Source organism: Clinocottus analis, unplaced genomic scaffold (assembly GCF_023055335.1).
Source record: "Clinocottus analis isolate CAN_PGR_092001 unplaced genomic scaffold, fCliAna1.0.p SCAF_40, whole genome shotgun sequence".
NCBI lineage: Eukaryota > Metazoa > Chordata > Actinopteri > Perciformes > Cottidae > Clinocottus > Clinocottus analis.
In genome coordinates, this window is record NW_027176154.1 from 592,871 (window position 1) to 612,567 (window position 19,697).

Sequence of the window (19,697 nt, forward strand, 5' to 3'; positions counted from 1 at the left end):
TTGAATTAGTTTGAGGCTTAAATAGATTTTGATAAATACTGAAAGAAAAACTTGAAGTTTCTGAATCGATCAACAATGAACTCTTTCAGATATTTATTTTAGTTACAAACTGTTGGGTTGTTTAATTTAAAGTCTAATCATACACTGTATTTCATTTCCTCATTATTAATAACTGTAGAAAACAACAACTTGATTACGTTCCAGCACTTTATATAATTATAAATATCTAAACCACGCTGTCAGAGTAAAAATACATCTTCATAAAACAAGACAGTTTTTATTTTCAGTAGTTTTATTGAAAAATGCCTCTTCTGTTTTCAGAAATAAATAAGAAAATAAGGCCGTGGAATTCACAATCTGCAGTTCAAACACGAAGCAGCGAAACCACTTCCATCGTCTGGGAGAAGATGACAAGGATGACGACAACTATATTCTGTTAAAACGACAATGAAATGTAACACAAAGAAACACAACCTCTACTAGATAAACACCACAGACATGCAACTCCACCTTTTTGTTAAAATGATCTGTGACGGAATAAAGAAAAACTGATAAATATTAAGTCTAGAGATACAAAATGAAAGCCGTTTAACTTACGGAGGATTATAATGAACTGTGAACAAACACTTTCTGTTTGCTGGAGCTTCTCCACAACAAACTGATGCAAATATGTTACAAGCAACAACAAGAAGACTCGAGTGGAAAAAGGTTTTTGTGGTTTTATGGATTCTTAATCTTGTTTCTCTCGCGCTTGAACTCCGACCAAACCTTCACCTGCTACAAAGAAATGAATATTCACAAACGTTTAAAGGCATTTAAAAGTGTTTCCCAATGAAGTGGAGGTGTCAAACCTCCTGCTGGTGTTCAATGTGTGTGTGTGTGTGTGTGTGTGTGTGTGTGTGTGTGCTTAACGTGCAGAAACCTAAACACAGGTTGGACAAGAAGAAAAGAAGCGAGCCCCCCGCTGGTCTTATGACGTCGGCCTGCTGGACGACTTTCTGGATGCGGACCTCTTTCGACGCTGGTTTTGCGACGGCTCCGCCTCCTCGGGCTCCGGGGCGACGGGCGTGTCGGGTTCGGGGTATCGGCCTGCTCGGAGATATCGTTTGGGCCGGTTGAGCACAGGTTCTCATTTCCTCTTTCAACATGCACAAGAAGAGACTCCATGTCTGAAGCACTGAGAGCGGAGAGCAGGGGGCGTGGCCACGGTGATATTGGGGGCGTGGCCACGGTGATATTGGGGGCGTGGTTATGAAATATTTTTTTATATTTTGGTTTGGGGAATTTACTTTGTTTCCAGAACCAAGTAGTGAGAAGTTTTGTATTTTTTGAAGACTTAATATTTCATGTTTCATGACTGCTTGAGATCTGTGAGTATATTTATGACTCAAGAAGACTGAAGCGTATTATATTTAATGAGGAACGTTTCTACAAAAATGTTTTAATCTCATTATCGATGCAACAGGCTGCAGGTTATTAGGATAAAAATAAGATTGAATAATATATCAGGATAGTTTTACTTTCCTTATTATTGTTAAAGAGCATCTTAATTGCGATGATTCACTGCAGCCAATCAACTAGCAGCGTTAGTGGGCGGGGCATCATGCTGACCACGCCCCCTCCTCCATCACGTCTCAGTTCATTCGTTCACAAAACAAAACAGATGTCCAGCAGCAGAACCAGACGCTCCGTCTGGCTTCAGGGTTCATGTGTTCAGTAACTCACAGATTCAGTTCAGCTGGTTTTGGGGAGGAAAAAGTAAAATAAAAGAAATAAAAATGGTCGCCCACAAAATTGGCAAGAAATTAAAACAAATTAAATAACATGTTTTTAAATAAAAGAAGCGTTTGTTGTTGGCATTCAGCAAGCGGCAGGTTGTTGGTTTAGAAGGCAGAAGCTTTATGTTAGAAACTAAACGTCGTGGATCCCAACACGTTCAGGAAAGACATTAGTGTTCTACACCCAAGAGACGCTGTTAGAGCTGCTGCGGGTTCTCTGCTACACATCCACCTGCTGTTAGTATTTGTTTGTTGTAGTAGTTGTTGTTGTTGTTGCTGTTGTTGTTGGCCGCATGCTCCTCCACCGAACACAACGCTCCTGCGCCTCTGGCTTCGGGGGCGCCGACAGGCCGCTCTACCGGCGCTCTACCGGCTGTGAGTCGCTGTTAGTTTCCCTCTTGTGGTCGTCGGCTTGTGTGTTTTTTGTGTTAATGGCTTTTCCGTCGGCTGGTTATCCGCTTTAAAAAACAGCTTCGAGAGCGCGAGAGCAATGTGAGACTTTGGCTTTGCTTTGTCGGGGGAGTCAGTGAAAGCAGCGCAGGCGGCTAGAAAGTCTACTGTGAACCTGCAACAGGCCGAGAGAGGATGAGGAGGTCAGTCAGAGGAGGAAGAGCAGAGAATCACAAACATCGACTCAGTTCAGCAACTTTGGTTCTTCCTCAGGAGAGCAGGACGGCTGAGGGGAGACGTCTGAAGACAGCCCGAGAACGAGCAGGGATCTCTGACCTAGAACCCTAACCTAGAACACTAACCTAGAACACTAACCTAGAACACTAGAACCCTAGAACACTAACCTAGAACACTAACCTAGAACACTAACCTAGAACACTAGAACCCTAGAACACTAACCTAGAACACTAGAAGAGTAACCTAGAACACTAACCTAGAACACTAGAACCCTAACCTAGAACACTAACCTAGAACACTCGAACACTAGAAGACTAACCTAGAACACTAGAACACTAACCTTGAGCACTAGAACCCTAGGACACTAGAACACTAACCTAGAACACTAGAACCCTAGAACTCTAGAACGCTAACCTAGAACACTAACCTAGAACATTAACCTAGAACACTAACCTAGAAAATTAGAACACTAAACTAGAACACTAGAACACTAACCTTGAACCTAGAACCCTAGAACACTAACCTAGAAAATTAGAACACTAAACTAGAACACTAGAACACTAACCTTGAACCTAGAACCCTAGAACACTAACCTAGAAAACTAAAACACTAACCTTGAAGCTAGAACACTAACCATAGAACACTAACCTAGAACACTAACCTAGAACCCTAGAACACTAACCTAGAACCCTAGAACACTGACATTTGATGATAATAAATGTACTGGACTGGAAGTATAAAATATAAAAGTAGCATTAAATGGAAATACTCGAGTGTTGGAGATAGATTATTCCATGATTAGCTTAGCTTAGCACAATGACTGGAAGCAGGTGGAAACTGCTAGCCTCGCTCCACCCAGTGGAGGATGTACGTGTTTTAACGATAACAGGTGTGTGATTAGAAGTGATGGTGGTACTAATACCTGAAACTATAATACTAGATAAACGTGTCTACGCACCCAAAGAAACCAAAGTTTTCAGATATTTATAGTTCAAACAATCTAATCAAAGATAGCAGACACATGTAAAGCTTTCGATGGAGGCTAGCAGTTTCCCTTTGCTCCCAGTTTTTGTGCTAAGCTAGGCTACACACTTTCCCCGGACCCACGTTCTCACCGGACTTGGACAGAAAACAAGCGCTCCTCTCAAAAAGCTGGACGCGCCGCTCCAGAACCAGACAAACCCTGAATGATGAGCAACGATATGATAACGCGGCTAACGCGCTAGCGCTACGTACCTCCGTATCCCTGCCCGTTGTAGGGAATGCCGACGCACTGGGAGGAGTCACAGTACCCGGAGGGGCCGGGGGGGCCGCGGACTCCGGCGTATCCTGGACGTCCGGGGGGCCCGCGGGGCCCGGCGGTACCTGGAGGGCCCGGTGGTCCGGTTCTGCTTTCTCCTTGTGGACCTGGTGGGGAGGGGTTAAATCACCTGTTATAGTAAATTTAAGAAAATGTAATACAAGACTCTTAGACTCTAAACTTATTGAAACGTATTTCACTCGAGCTGGAACGAGAAATCGGGGAGTCGACTAATTCAATAATTGATTCATTGATTGATTGAGGCTTCCTCTGATTCAGCTTCTTAATTCTGATGATTTGCTGCTTTTGTTTTACATTTGTAAAAATATATAAATGATAAAACCAGATGGCTTCATGACGTCCGTGTTATTAAATGTGGCTTCAGCTGCATGGGGTCAACAATTACATCGCCAAACTGCATGCTGGGTAAAGCCTGGCCACTCACGCCCAGAAGACCTTTCTGCTTCTTTCTGTGTGGGTGGGTTTTACCCAGAATGCAGTTTGGTGGTGCAATTCTTTTATAACCAGAACTAAGGTTCTATCCCTAAGATATAAGTAGTTCAGACTGCACATGTAGACGTAATAAAAGCATGCCTACATTCCCCTGGGTCCTAAGCCCCTCCATGTTAATCTTCCTAACAAACCCTGTGACCCAACCTACGAAGTTAAAGGTCACATTGTGAGGATGGTAGATATGAATGAAGAGGAAGTGACAAACCAGCAGCTCCTCTCGGTCCTTTCTGTCCCACCACCGACGTTCCTCGCTCCCCTTTCTCTCCCGCGAGGCCTGAGGGAACCCACATATCAGATATTCACATCAAAGTTATTGATTACTGGACAGAATGACACGAGAGCCCGGACAGCATCAGAAGGAAAAGATGAAACTCGGCGCCGCACCTCTCTCCCCCGTCTGGCCCGGGGCCCCCGGACCTCCTGGGAAGCCGTTCCTTCCGGCGGCGCCGGGCTCTCCGCGGGGCCCCTGCCTGCCGTTGGTCCCCGGGGGCCCCGGAGGCCCCGGGTTGTTGCTGCGCTGCATGCCGTTGGGGATCTGGTTCAGCAGCGTGTCCACGCGAGACATTTGAGCTGAAACGACAGAGCGAGGACGCGGAGGTGAGCGGCGGTGAGCGGCGGCTCTCGCGTCGCGGGACGGACGAGGCCGGCGCTCACGGACTCACCGCTGACCAGCTGCTCGCACACCTGCCGGGCGATGGAGCGCATCATGTTCTGAGGGGCAAAGTCACCCTGAGGACAGAGAGGGCGGAGTCAACGCCGGACTTTACTCCAGGTGTCACCTGATGGAAGGCCTTTCTACACATCGACATGAATCCAACACATTGTAGCGAATGGAAAGGCAGAAGACGTTATCGCTCAGTTAATAAAAGAATAAATATAAAAAATACCTGGCCCAATACAAAACACAATTCTATACAATTGATGCGGTTGGCTGTGGTGCTCGGATGGAACTGGTTGTCCTCCCCAGTAAGCCAACGTAATGCTTCTTTGATTCGATCAAGACAATCGTCAAATCTGTTTTTTTTACAGTTTTAAAATCACTAGAAAATGCCTTTGAAACTTTGAACCGGGAAGAACCGGAATGTTCTGAAGGCTTGAAAGCTGTTAGAGAGTTCTGTCAGTCTTGGTTCAACCCAAACCCAACCAAACCTGATCCCAAACCCAACCAAACCTGACCCCAACCTTACCAAACCCAACCAAACCTAACCCCAACCTTACCAAACCCAACCTTACCAAACCCAACATTTACATTTTAATTTTTTAATTGGTTATTTGGACGCTGTTGCCAGACCTCTTCCGACCCTGACCATATTTGGAGGTTTTACATTCTTTTCCTTGATACAGTTTTTTAAGAGACCCCAACCCCTGAGCCTCTCCCTATAAAACCTAACCCTGAACCCCTACAGACAGACCATGTACTCACCCTCTCCCCCTTGTCTCCCTTTGGACCGAGACCGCCCTGAAAACACAAAATTACAACAGTTCAGTTGTCAGAAAACCCGTTGGGACTTCGGACGGTCGCCCTGACAGAGAGCTCACTCACGGGGCTGCCGGTGTCTCCGGGGTTCCCGGGTTTTCCTGCAGCGCCTGAAGGGCCAGGAGATCCTGGAGGCCCCTGCAAGGACACAAAGAACGATCCCTCAAGAACCTGTTTATACATGTTCCATGCTTCCAGCTCCCTAAAGACCGGTTTGTCCTGGAGCCCATGAACGCCTCCCCTACACGAGTCAAAACCATCAGGACTCTCACCATGGGGCCCGCGGGGCCTCTGGGTCCCGACGATCCGTCCTTTCCTTGAGGGCCCTGGAAGCACAAGAAGCAGACTGAGGACCTGAACCGGCACCGCTCTCGCTGAAAGGACTCGTGGAGGCCCGATCACCGCCGTACTCACCCGCACGCCGGCTGCTCCTATGGGACCCACGGAACCACGAGGACCCGGAGAACCCTGCAAGACACACAGGGAAGAGCTGCAGACCTGAACGGGGCCTCACATCCGAGAGGGAGGATTCTTCTAGAAGCTCCAGGAAGTCAGATTTCTGTCTGGAGGCTTTGGGAGGACGTTATTTATTTAAATAAGTGAGCTGCACTTACTTTCTGTCCCGGTAAACCAGAACCACCGGACTCTCCCTTTGGTCCGGCGCGACCCTGAAGCCAGGAAACAACAACGGGGAGAGAAGGTCAGTGACACTGAGACACAAACAGGGATGAAGCTGTGATGTTTAATACCAATAAGTGACGCGTGATCTGCAGCTGGATCTCTTTCATTAGCGCAGGTTTTATCTTTCATCTTTTGATCAGTGAACTCTTATTGTTGGGTTTGCGGCTGTTTGTACCCGCAGACCCCAACACCTGACGTTAACACGAGACGACAACACACACGACATGTGGAATCACTTCTGAGAGGGAAGACGCGCTAACTGCTGCTAGCGCTCGTAGCTCGCTGGAGTCGGAGTGAAGAGGTCTTTTCAGCTGCTGGAGAAGATTTACTCTCCTTTAACATCTGGAGGAATCGTCTTTGTGATCTTTGTGTGTTTACGCCTGTTGTCCAGACACAGACCTCCAGGTGGACACGGGGTCTGAGTTAAGGACTCCGGGAGGCAAAGAGGTCCAGATAAATGAACCCAGAGAGCGAATGAGTCGAGCCAGGAGATTCTAGAGGAACAGAATCTGCATATTGAGACCTGATCTCAACGCAAACAGATGTTATTAATCAGAACCAGAGCTCATGTCAGGTGGAGACGAGGTCTCTAGAGCCTCTTTCTCTTTGGACAAATAACACACCAACATCTGGATTTTGTCAGAAGTATTTATCGGCTTCGATCGGCAGAGATGGAAACACGAGGCCCGGACGGACGCGATCAGTTCTTCTTCCTCTCCGCCGGCGCTTTAACTTCTGTGACTCTTTGTCATCCGAGCCTCAAGGTTTGAAAGAGAGACTGAACGGATATAAAGAAGAAGCGACCGCCGTCACATGTCCACTGTTTACCAACAACAGAGATGAGGTCATCTCATTCATCCAGGAGTGTGTTAAACTGCTCCTCTGGTTGTATAGAAGTCTATGCTGCATGTGTTAAAGCTTCTCTCTCCTGACCACCAGGGGGCGACTCCTCTGGTTGTATAGAAGTCTATGCTTCATGTGTTGAAGCTGCATTCTCTCTCCTGACCACCAGAGGGCGACTCCTCTGGTTGTATAGAAGTCTATGCTTCATGTGTTAAAGCTGCATTCTCTCTCCTGACCACCAGGGGGTGACTCCTCTGGTTGTATAGAAGTCTATGCTTCATGTGTTAAAGCTGCATTCTCTCTCCTGACCACCAGGGGGCGACTCCTCTGGTTGTATAGAAGTCTATGCTTCATGTGTTAGAGCTGCATTCTCTCTCCTGACCACCAGGGGGCGACTCCTCTGGTTGTATAGAAGTCTCTGCTTCATGTGTTAAAGCTGCATTCTCTCTCCTGACCACCAGGGGGCGACTCCTCTGGTTGTATAGAAGTCTATGCTTCATGTGTTAAAGCTGCATTCTCTCTCCTGACCACCAGAGGGCGACTCCTCTGGTTGTATAGAAGTCTATGCTTCATGTGTTGAAGCTGCATTCTCTCTCCTGACCACCAGGGGGCGACTCCTCTGGTTGTATAGAAGTCTATGCTTCATGTGTTAAAGCTGCATTCTCTCTCCTGACCACCAGAGGGCGACTCCTCTGGTTGTATAGAAGTCTATGCTTCATGTGTTGAAGCTGCATTCTCTCTCCTGACCACCAGAGGGCGACTCCTCTGGTTGTATAGAAGTCTATATAAGTGACTCTACTTCTCTGTTGATGTATTCCCTCAGTAAAAATTTAAACATGAGTTTCAAGTCTTCTTCTATACAGCATGATGTTTAGTACATTATGGTCTGTTAGGGTTAAACAGACCATAATAAGGGGACGCTTTAGGGGCGGGGCTACGAGGTGATTGACAGGTCTCTACGTCCACTTCTTATATAAATTACATGATCTACATTTCATTTTGACTTGATCGGCGATGGAAACCGAGTCAGACGCCTCACCCTGACTCCCCCTGACTCCCCCTGACTCCCTCTGACTCCCTCTGACTCCCCCTGACTCCCCCTGACTCCCTCTGACTCCCTCTGACTCCCCCTGACTCCCCCTGACTCCCCCTGACTCCCTCTGACTCCCTCTGACTCCTCGCTCCCTCAGACGTGGAGGAATGTGGATTCTCTGCCACAGAAACTCCCGACATGGAAACGCTCCTTGTAACAAATGGCCTAAATAATCCAGCTGGGATTTATGTGGAGAAAAAGGCATCGCGGGGGAGTGAGAGAGTGTGTGAGTGTGAGTGTGTGTGAGTGTGTGTGTGCGTGTGTGTGTGTGTGTGTTTAGACTCACGGCTTCTCCTGGAATCGACAGGCCGCTGGGTCCTTGAGGGCCGGGCAGACCCATGGGCCCCGGTGGGCCGTTGTCTCCCCGATGGCCGAGCGGCCCCTGTTGAGACAAAGCCAGGGGGGTCAATGTGAGCCGGGTCCACGCTGGAGGACGCCGGTCTGATGACGAGACCTTTCACAACCCGAGCGCTAGGAGGAACGCCGCTGCGCCAGGTCAGCGAAACGAGCCTCCCCTCCATACCGGGGAGGAAAACACTGGTTCTGCAAAGTGGAATCAGATGCGTTCGCTGTCTTCAAAGCTCCCGTACATTTAAACACTCTGGTTTTCGTGGAGCTGATCGCCAAGATCCGGCTCTGAACCGACTGTTTTTTGTTTTTTTTTTAATTTAAAAAAGGTACTCACAACAGGGCCGGCCTCTCCTCTTTCACCTCGGGGACCTTTGCTGCCGGGGGCGCCCTGAGGGGGACGGACATCAGTCATGTTAGCACAGCACGGAGATCACACCAGGCTCAAAGGAGCACGACAGGAAGTCCAGACGTGCTGTTTCATGCATGGGGGTCAGGGGGACGCCGGGCGGCGCTTTGAGTCGCGTCTTCAAAGAAGCTCGCTCAGGCAGGAAAGGGGAGGAGTCTCTATCAAATCCTTATAAGGGATCAGAAACCAGCTTCAGGTGTTAACTGTTTAGGAGTTTAATGTTGACACTGATACTCTTCTGTGCACAGAGCTGGTTCAGGAGGAAACGTTTAAGTGTCTGTAAATCCGTCAGTGAATGCATGACTCGGGGACTCTTACCACCGGCCCCTGAGGCCCCGATGGACCGGAGCCCGCTGACGTGCAGCTGCAGGAGTTTGGAAGAGCCGGACACTTCAGCTCGTCTCTCTGTGGAGGAAACAGACCGTCAGAGACCAGACAGGAAGGGGAGGAGCCGAGAGGAGCAGGAGTTAAGTTCATGTATAAGTCACAGTACTAGTTACAGTATTACTTCATGTATAAGTTACAGTATTACTTCATGTATAAGTTACAGTATAACTTCATGTATTACTTCATGTATAAGTTACAGTATAACTTCATGTATTACTTCATGTATAACTTCATGTATAAGTTACAGTATAACTTCATGTATAAGTTACAGTATAACTTCATGTATAAGTTACAGTATAACTTCATGTATAACTTCATGTATAAGTTACAGTATAACTTCATGTATAAGTTACAGTATAACTTCATGTATAACTTCATGTATAAGTTACAGTATAACTTCATGTATAAGTTACAGTATAACCTCATGTATAAGTTACAGTATAAGTTACAGTATAACCTCATGTATAACTTCATGTATAAGTTACAGTATAACTTCATGTATAAGTTACAGTATAACTTCATGTATAAGTTACAGTATTACTTCATGTATAAGTTACAGTATAAGTTACAGTAAAGCTCCTCTCACCATAGACGGCAGGTCGCAGCATCTGTCCCTGCTCGTCCAGCCCAAACTGCACACGATGTCGAACATCTGGAGCTGGAACTGTGAAAAACAGAAGAGAGGAACGTTAAAGATGGTGTTGTGTTTCAGAGGCTCTGATTGGCTCCTCACAGACCTGAAGGCGCTGAATATTACTTATTTACTCTCTTCATTTTTACTATAAAACACATGTTCTGTTGTGTTTTTAATTATTATCTGTGTCTGATTTCAGTGTTGTTTTTAGATAACTACGTCTGTACTGGGACAGTAATACTTATTTCCTTCCTTCCTTCCTTCCTTCCCTCCTTCCCTCACTCACAGTTGCTGACTCTCCTCTGGAGCCGATGGACTTGGACATCTTGCCCAGGACCTGGTAGCCGTCGCTGGACGTCGCTCCGGCCTCCTTGATCTCCTGCTCGGCCACTTCCTGGCAGTCGATGTTGAGTTTGACGGCGGTGGGCGAGACCAGGATGTGGAGCTTTGGGGGGAGAGAGAGAGAGAGAGAGAGAGAGAGAGAGAGAGAGAGAGAGAGAGAGAGAGAGAGAGAGAGAGAGAGAGAGAGAGAGAGAAGGTTTAATTGGAACGTTCTCTTTGTTCTACGACCAAGTCTCTTGTCTGGTTCTCATCCCGACGGCCTGAGAGTCATTAGTGACGAGACGTCTGCTCATGGACCGTACGAGAGCTTCCTCCTCTTCATTCAGAAGGACAACGCGCTGTCAGGACGTTGAAGTTTGGATCGAGTGCTAATATGAGCAATCTGGGAATTTACAACCGATGAAGCATCACTTCTTTCAAATCTCTCATTTAACGATGTTAAATTTCCCTTAAGAGCACTTGAAAGGACCTTTGAAGCACTTAAAAGGCCCCATTAAGCACTTGAAAGATCACTTAAGAACACTTAAGAGGTTCCTTAAGTACACTTGAAAGGTCCTTTAAGTACACTTGATGAAACTATTCTCTGTGGATTCGTTCTCGTCGAGGTCGGCCACAAACCTTCCAGCTGGAAAAGCATCACATTTAGTGGGAAACCGAACATAGTTCCCTCTCATCTCATTGGACGCCACACTGAAGCGTCTCAGACAGCAAAATCACTGAGGCAGCAGAATGACACACACACACACACACACACACACACACACACACACACACACACACACACACACACACACACACACACACACACACACACACACACACACACAATGAACCACAATGCATTTCTCCTCACTCAGATCCCTCCTCACCACATCTCCTCGTGATGTCATTCTGCGGTAAACCTCTAAAACAACTTTCAGAGCGAGAGAGAGAGAGAGAGAGAGAGAGAGAGAGAGAGAGAGAGAGAGAGAGAGAGAGAGAGAGAGAGAGAGAGAGAGAGAGAGAGAAGGAGGGAGAGAGAGAGGAAGAGGAGGAGGAAACTCGCTGCTCGTCATCGTTTCCATTCACACTTTTTATCTGGTCTCAGTCAGATAAAAGAACTTTTAACACTTTAAATAGTTTTCCGATGACATCACTGATGACATCACTAATGGAACAGACTCAGTCTCACTCATCAGTGATGTCATCGCTTCCAGTTCCCGCGCAGCTGAACTGCACTTTCAGGAACGTTTTAGGGGTTTTAAACAGTTTTAAACGTGTGATTTTATGTCTCTTTAGATTATTTCATGCACATGTAAGATCTACAAAACAGGATAAAGGACCAATTGAACAATGTACTTGTGTCTCTTGTGTGCATTTCTTTTAATTTACTTCCCACTGTTTGCTTGTTTAGTTTTTAAATGTAAGTCCTGTTTTCTCTGCTGTATGAAGCATGAAGTGTTTGAAGCTCAGCATCCTGTCAGACCTGCTCACTGGTCCCAGTCCCACCACCGAGACGCCTCCAGGTGTCTCTGAAACACATCCATCCACCTGGAGGGGACCGGCGGTGGACCCCGCCGCCGACCAGCAGACCCGGCAGCTTCAAGCTGACTTCCTAAATCACGCCGGCGTCTGCGAGGCGCCGACAGGTGAGTTCATAAATGTCTGACGGCTCTTAAATCCTCCGTCCTCGTGATGGCGGCCGGAGGCTCCGGAGGAGAGAGCGGCGAAAGCGATCGACGCTTCAGGACGCTCCGCGAGCTCGACGCCGACCTCCTCTCGGCTGAGAGCTTTACGGTGACCTCTGACCTCCTGGAGGGTCGCAGGCAACGGAGGAATTTCACCCTGAGGGAATCCACCTCGCATCCCTTTCTCTCCGTCTCCAGAGAGACGAACGAGTTCAACCAGGACGGAAACAAACACGTCCGACACTTTACTCCCTCTGCTTCTTCTTAAACCGCCAGTGCTCCAGCCGGAGGGGAGAGACACACAATCTACACGACAGACACACTATTACCCAGAGCTGTCAATCACTGAGAGAGAGAGGATCTTCTCATCTCCTCATCTAATCTCACCTCCTCTCCTTATCTCCTCATCCCCTCATCTCCTTATCTTCCCATCTCATCTCCTCATCTAATCTCCTCATCTCCTCATCCCCTCGTCCCCTCATGATCCGTAGATGAATCATGAAGACAAGACGCCCTCGTCTCGAGCCTCGAGCCTTGTGTCTCATGTCTCATGTCTCATGTCTCAGGTCTCATGTCTCATGTCCCGGGTGTCATGTCTCATGTCTCAGGTCTCGGGTCTCATGTCTCATGTCTCAGGTCTCATGTCTCATGTCTCATGTCTCGGGTCTCATGTCTCATTCTTGCTGACAGGTCTCATGTCTCATGTCCCGGGTGTCATGTCTCATGTCTCATGTCTCAGGTCTCATGTCTCGGGTCTCATGTCTCGAGTCTCGAGTCTCATGTCTCGAGTCTCATGTCTCATGTCTCGGGTCTCGAGTCTTGAGTCTCATGTCTCGGGTCTCGAGTCTCAGGTCTCGAGTCTCATGTCTCGGGTCTCGAGTCTCAGGTCTCGAGTCTCGAGTCTCATGTCTCGAGTCTCATGTCTCATGTCTCGGGTCTCGAGTCTTGAGTCCCGGGTCTCATGTCTCGGGTCTCGAGTCTCGAGTCTCATGTCTCATGTCTCGGGTCTCGAGTCTTGAGTCCCGGGTCTCATGTCTCGGGTCTCGGGCCCAGCGTCTTGGCGCTGGAGCCTGATCGTCTTTCAGTTCCTAACAACCTGCAGAGACGTCTGCTGGTCTGCATTTGAGCTCCGGCTGTGATTTACAGCCGTTTGGAATCTCCAGCATCTCGCTCGGCATCTGCACGACCTCCAGACGCCGGCGGGCCAAAGCCAGAACTTTCAAAACACGACAGCTCCCGTGCAGAAGTCAACCGCTGAAGACAGATTGGACTCCCGGCCCCTGAAGCCGCACCGGGGAGCGGATCGCGGATCCCGACTCTTTGCCGGTTCCTCGTCGTTACCTTGTGGAAGCTCCCGTGGAAGATCCTCTTCACCCGCTCGTGGTCGAAGGCGACCCTCTGGATCTCGCCGCGCAGGTCTTTGCTGTAGAAGGACAGCGTCTGGCTGGAGGCTGAAGAGAGAGAGGTCACGGTGCTGAGCGGGTTCTGCTGGAACACCGGGCTGCAGCAGCTGCTTTCTGTCTTCAAGTCCGACAAGTAAACACATGCAGCCTGCTTCTCTGACGTGATGACATCACTTACGGCCAACTGAACAAACTATTTGACTTCATTCCCAACATGTGAGCAGATATTTACATTTCCATTCCTCGTGCTTAACAACGTGTCCACTCTTGCACGTGCAGTGATCCGTACGCATCCTGCCCTCACCAATCAGAGACCTCTTTACAAACTAGCCAGTTAGCTTAGCACAAAGACTAGGCATGGGAGGAGCCGGTTACCTTGACTTAGCTTGGACTAGAAACAGTAGGAGCCAGTTAGCTTAGCACAAAGACTAGAGGCATGGGAGGAGCCAGTTAGCTTAGCTTAGCACAAAGACTAGACACGGGAGGAATCGCTTAGCTTAACGTAGCACAACGACTAGACAGGGGAGGAGCTGGTTAGCTTAGCTTAGCACAAAGACTAGACACGGGAGGAATCGCTTAGCTTAACGTAGCACAACGACTAGACAGGGGAGGAGCCGGTTAGCTTAGCTTAGCACAAAGATACAGGAGGAGGCCGTTAACTTAACGCAGCATAAAGACTAGACAGGGAAGAAGCCAGTTAGCTTAACATAGCGCAGACTAGACACAGTAGGAGCCAGTTAGCTTAGCACAAAGACTAGTCACAGGAGGAGACGGTTAGTGAATGACTCAAACTGGTCCGTTAATGATGTTAAGGTTGTTTTCACACACACACACACACACACACACACACACACACACACACACACACACACACTCGGAGAACACGGGGTACTTACGGTCCAGGGTGATGCCGGTCTCGGGCTGGTGGTCTTTGTTGGACACCTGCCAGATGTCAAAGGCCTCGCTGGGCGAGTCGGGCAGCAGGCGGATCATCAGGATGACGGTGAAGGAGTGAGGAAGACCGTCAGGATGGATCTCTCTGCTCCGGAGACACGAAGACACGCAGCGTGAGGAAAACTCTGATCCAGAGAGTCAAAGTACACATGCGCAGTACTCGTAAGTTCCACCGGAGGAAGAAGTATGTTCTACTTGAGGTAAGAAGTATGTTCTGCTAGAGGAAGAAGAAGTATGTTCTGTTGGAGGAAGAAGTATGTTCTGTTGGAGGAGGAAGAAGTATGTTCTGCTGGAGGAAGAAGTATGTTCTGCTGGAGGAAGAAGTATGTTCTGCTGGAGGAAGAAGTATGTTCTGTTGGAGGAAGAAGTATGTTCTGTTGGAGGAAGAAGTATGTTCTGTTGGAGGAAGAAGTATGTTCTGTTGGAGGAAGAAGTATGTTCTGTTGGAGGAAGAAGTATGTTCTGTTGGAGGAGGAAGAAGTATGTTCTGCTGGAGGAAGAAGTATGTTCTGTTGGAGGAAGAAGTATGTTCTGCTGGAGGAGGAAGGGCGTTCTGCTGGAGGAAGAAGTATGTTCTGCTGGAGGAGGAAGAAGTATGTTCTGTTGGAGGAAGAAGTATGTTCTGCTGGAGGAGGAAGGGCGTTCTGCTGGTCGTGACCTCACGCTGGTCGTAAATCCACTGACCCAGTTCGTGAGGCAGCGGCGCTTTGGCAGCAGCTGGGCGCCATGAGGTCGTGTTTCACTCTCAACGGGAGTCACAGGCTTCAAATGCTCTCGTGACCAAACACACTGCGACGTCGTCTTTTTACCGCTTTATTTTATGAGCCATATAATTTTATTGTTTCATCTATCGTACTGTTTTATCAGCGCTGACCTCTGACCCCGTTGAGCTCTCTGCTGTTTCACAGCTTTGCTTTGTCCGTCAAAGCACTTTGTGAACTCTGTTTGGTGCTTTGTATATATTATTATTTTTATCTTCTTTAGCTTACATCCTCTATATAAATAGGAGACATATGTCTATGTCTATACCTTTTCTATCTTAAAACAGATGGTGAGGTATTGTTAAAGTGTGCAGCACGACCTCAAACAACCCTTCCCATCTGTTCAAGGTTAATACCGTGAAGTCAACCCTGTCTGATCCCGACTCGAGGAGCTTTTAGAACTCGTTGGTCCCCGCTGGCATCGGCCTTAATAACTCCATTACTTGGTTTGTTTATTCTTGCTGACTTTACAGCTAAATCCTAGACGAGATAAGGGAAACCATCTTTCACGACTACACGACCTCCCTCGAGAGCAGCGGGGCATGGGTTCCAGACTCACGTGGTGGGCTGGCTGAGGAAGGCGTCCTTGTGGAGCCGGTAGGCCGGGAAGCTGTTGAAGGAGCCGGGCTCCATGGACACGCCACTCACGGAGCCGTAGGTCTTCTCCGTCAGGTTGAAGGCCTCCAGCATCCGGAAGCCTGAAACACAGCGGGGCCGGTGGTTAGAGAGCAGGAGGTTAGAGAGCCGGAGGTTAGCAGGCGGTGCTGCACTTCACTCACCTGGCGAAGTGAATCCATTCAGGTAGATCAGGGGACACGCTGGGGGAAACCAGAAGAAGAGAACAAAGTCAGTTCCCGACACAGCAGAACCTTACCAGCAGCCCCGGGTCCGTGTGCGTTGCGGGTGGAGACTCACACGACGTGGCGGTCTCGCAGATGAAGGTGATCAGGTTTTCTTTGATGGTGTCGAAGGCGTCGAAGTCGTCCACGACGAAGACGTGCCTGTCGCTGGGCTTGCTGCCGATCTCCTGCAGCTCCACGAAGTCCACGTCGGCCACGCCGATGGAGAACACGCTGTAGCCTGGAAGACGCGGTAGAGAACCGTTAACCCGCCGAGCTCCAAGTAGGAGAACACACGTCCTGCGTCTACGGAAACAGCGGTGGCTCGAAGGAAGAGGGAATAAAACTGTTTGCTATGCAACATTTTTTCGGTGGCTCAACTCGTGCTCAAGTTCAAGACGACGCTTCCTAATCATCGGGCTGTGATGCATTTCTTTCAGCGACCTTCAGGGTTGAGAGACAGTTTGGCCCGTTGAGAGGCAACGAGCAGCGCACCGCGCTGAGTTTCAGTTTCAGTCAAATGCCTCCAAGATTGAGGGAAAGCAGAGCAGCTTCAGCAGCATCCATCACTCAGATTGGAACCAGCTGTTCCTCTTCAACGGGGACGAGCCGTAACGTCCGCTCTGCTCTTTCCCTCCTTTTTCATACACCGTCATACCGGTGGTGCCGTAACAGCTGTTCTCGCTATTCGGCAGGCAGCAAAATACGCTTACTTTATAAGTTAATTATAATTAATCAATTAATAACCCACAACTAACGCTCTTGAACAGGGTTAAACACCACGACAATTTGTAACACTAATAATCGTAAATTTATAAAAATTACACCGCTATACTGCATGCTGGGGACAGCATGCAGCATGCTGGGTACAGAACAACCACGACGGCGTCAATGAATTAATGTGTTTACTCCGTGATATACCGCTAGAATCTGACAAAATACCGTGATGTGAAGTTTTGGCCATACCGCCCGGCGCTAGCAGACGCTCTGGGCTCGCTCACCTGCGTGCTGCAGCTTGGCGGCCTTCGTCTTCACCTCGTCCTGGGAGCGCCCGTCGGTGATGGTGACCACCACTTTGGGGACGTTCCTCCTCATGCCGTTCTCCAGGGAGAAGGCCTTCTCGTAGGTGTGCTTCAGGGCCACGCCTGCTCAACGGAGAGGAGGGGGGTGGGGTCAGAGGAGAGAACGACGAGTGCATGGCGCACGCTGAGTGGCGGCGGGAATCGAACCTGTCTTGGTGTTTCCTCCCCGGTAGCGGATCTGATGGCACGCGGACATGGCGACGCCTTTGTCCTGGTACGCGTTCAGCCGGAACTCCGTCTTCGCCTCGTCGCTGTACTGCACAAACGACACCTGTTGGGAGAGTCACATGGCGGGGATGAGGTCAGGTCACATGACACGAGGTCAGGTCACATGACGGGGATGAGGTCAGGTCACATGACACGAGGTCAGGTCACATGACACGAGGTCAGGTCACATGACGGGGATGAGGTCAGGTCACATGACACGAGGTCAGGTCACATGACACGAGGTCAGGTCATCATAATATTGTATCGCTCCTCCGGCTGAATGATGGGTAATAATTTTCCTCCTCCTCCTCTCGGCTCCACCCACCTGCATCCCCGAGGGCCCGATCACGTCGAAGGCGGCGATCATGCCGGAGACGAAGTGCACGACTTTGGTGAAGCTGTCCTCTCCGATGCTCCAGGAGCCGTCGATGAGGAAGACCACGTCGGCTTTGGCGCCTTTGCAAACTGCAGGAGGAGAAGGAGGAAGACGTCAAGGCTCCGGCAGAGCAGACGGCATCAGTGCCGCTTGAGGGTAATGCAGACGGGGATGCCCATCAAAGCTCCTCCTGTGAGAGGAACCCTGGAATTTGGCAAACTATCTGGCTACACCGGCATCACCGGGCCTTAAAGGGACAGTTCACCCCAAAAATGAAAAAACACATATTTCTGTCCAGATATATTACAGGGTGCATACACATTATGAACAATGGATTTCCATGACTTTTTACCACATTTCCATGGCTTTTAACCAAATTTCCATGACTTTCCATGACTTAAAACAAAATCCATGACTTTTAACCACTTTTCCATAACTTTTAACCAAGCGAACGTCATGAACACATAAATATAACATTTACATGACTTTTACTACACTTTGGGATTTTTTATTTTCAAGGACTTTTCCAGGCCTGGAAATAACCATTTTGAAACTAAGCAGCAAAGGCTTCTGGGAGCTCGGAGACACTTACTTGCCCACGCCGGCGGCACGGTGGCGGGAGGGGGCGGGGTCGGCGGCAGCGTCGGAACCGGCGTTGGCTTCACCACTGTGGGAAACAAAAAACTATGTCAACCTCTCAAATTACCTTTTAACCAAAGTCACACAACAACACCAACAACACACCCCAAAACGGCAAAGCGTCTCCAGGGTCGCTTTCGAAGGAAGATTTGAAAGTGACGGGAAGGACTTACGCGTCCTCTCCTTGGCGCTGACGCCAGGGCCCTCCAGGTTGGGGGTCTGGACGAAGACGGTGGCGCTGTACAGGGCGTCCGGAGAGAGCCCGTCGAAGCAGTACTGAGGAAGACCGGCGGGGATGGTGATCTCATGCTGTCCCTGACTGGAGGCTGCAGGAGGAAGACGACACTGGTATTTTAGATCAGGGGTGTCAAACTCATTTTACTGAAGGGGCCTCATGCTGCTCATTTTGATCTCCAGTGGGCCGGACCAGAAAAATCACAGCATAATAACGCATAATTAACGACAATGTTCCTCTATGTTTAAATCATTGGTGAAGGTTTTTAGATGATAAACTCTATTTTAAGGTCTTTCAACAATTAACTCGGAACATAAAGACCAAACATTCAGACTTCAGCCCTCTGTTCATCTGCCTGCTCTCCTCTGCAGGTTCCCTCGCTTTGTGACACGTTTGTGACGCCACGTTCATGACGTCATCCATGTTCAACGACTTCCAACACAATAATATCAGTGCTCACATCAATTGTGACTGTGGATCAATGGTTTGCATGTCTGTCTTATAAGCAGAGGGTCAGAGGTTTGAATCCCAGCTCTGCTAATTTTGTTCTTAAAAAAAAAAAAAAATTTTTTTTTTTTTTGGGACTGGACCCCCTGGCGGGCCGGATCCGGCCTGCGGGCCGTATGTTTGACACCCCTGTTTTAGATGAATTTTTTCAGAATTTATTTCCGAAAGAAAAAAAAACATTTCCAAAGAAATCACTTTTAAAAGATATTTTGATCATAACTATGAACATCCAGCATGGTATGAGCTCAATTCCCCCAAAATGGCTCCAAACTCCATGATTCAGGACCCACATACTAGTCACTAGACACCTTTTTGGAAAGAATCAGAATCTGCAATAGCCGTCCTTTTCGGCGTCAATGAATTTATGTGTTTACTCAAAAAACTTTACAAAAGCTTTGGCCAACACTTGGCCGTCCCGCCCAGCTCGGGTTGCCGGTCCTCAGCTCGTGGTCCTCACCCGCCTCCCCCTTTGTTTGCTCTGGCAGCCGCCACCGCGTCCCCACCGGCTAATGACGACGCACACAGATATGCAACCGCGGCAGCTCCCTTTCCCCGGTTCTTTCCTTCCTCTCTCGCCGCCAACGCGAACCAGATG

General features: G+C 48.7%; 1 protein-coding gene across 1 annotated transcript in view; it reads right to left on the reverse strand.

Annotated features, from left to right (window-relative positions):
• Positions 1-292: 292 nt before the first annotated feature.
• The window catches only part of col12a1b (collagen, type XII, alpha 1b), an 80,251-nt gene continuing 60,846 nt past the window's right edge, over positions 293-19,697 (reverse strand). Inside the window, exons 41-65 of the mRNA XM_068598721.1 lie at positions 18,534-18,679; positions 18,314-18,388; positions 17,671-17,810; positions 17,286-17,409; positions 17,058-17,201; positions 16,133-16,297; positions 15,997-16,035; positions 15,777-15,915; positions 14,399-14,541; positions 13,441-13,550; positions 10,377-10,535; positions 10,043-10,120; positions 9,388-9,474; positions 8,998-9,051; positions 8,599-8,694; positions 6,310-6,363; positions 6,110-6,163; positions 5,968-6,021; positions 5,762-5,833; positions 5,642-5,677; positions 4,881-4,947; positions 4,603-4,788; positions 4,424-4,492; positions 3,642-3,812; positions 293-1,089 (exon numbers count right to left, since the gene is read on the reverse strand). Coding sequence (XP_068454822.1) covers positions 971-1,089; positions 3,642-3,812; positions 4,424-4,492; positions 4,603-4,788; positions 4,881-4,947; positions 5,642-5,677; positions 5,762-5,833; positions 5,968-6,021; positions 6,110-6,163; positions 6,310-6,363; positions 8,599-8,694; positions 8,998-9,051; positions 9,388-9,474; positions 10,043-10,120; positions 10,377-10,535; positions 13,441-13,550; positions 14,399-14,541; positions 15,777-15,915; positions 15,997-16,035; positions 16,133-16,297; positions 17,058-17,201; positions 17,286-17,409; positions 17,671-17,810; positions 18,314-18,388; positions 18,534-18,679 — 2,581 coding nt within the window. The 3' untranslated portion in view covers positions 293-970. The remainder of the gene's footprint in view (positions 1,090-3,641; positions 3,813-4,423; positions 4,493-4,602; positions 4,789-4,880; positions 4,948-5,641; positions 5,678-5,761; positions 5,834-5,967; positions 6,022-6,109; positions 6,164-6,309; positions 6,364-8,598; positions 8,695-8,997; positions 9,052-9,387; positions 9,475-10,042; positions 10,121-10,376; positions 10,536-13,440; positions 13,551-14,398; positions 14,542-15,776; positions 15,916-15,996; positions 16,036-16,132; positions 16,298-17,057; positions 17,202-17,285; positions 17,410-17,670; positions 17,811-18,313; positions 18,389-18,533; positions 18,680-19,697) is intronic.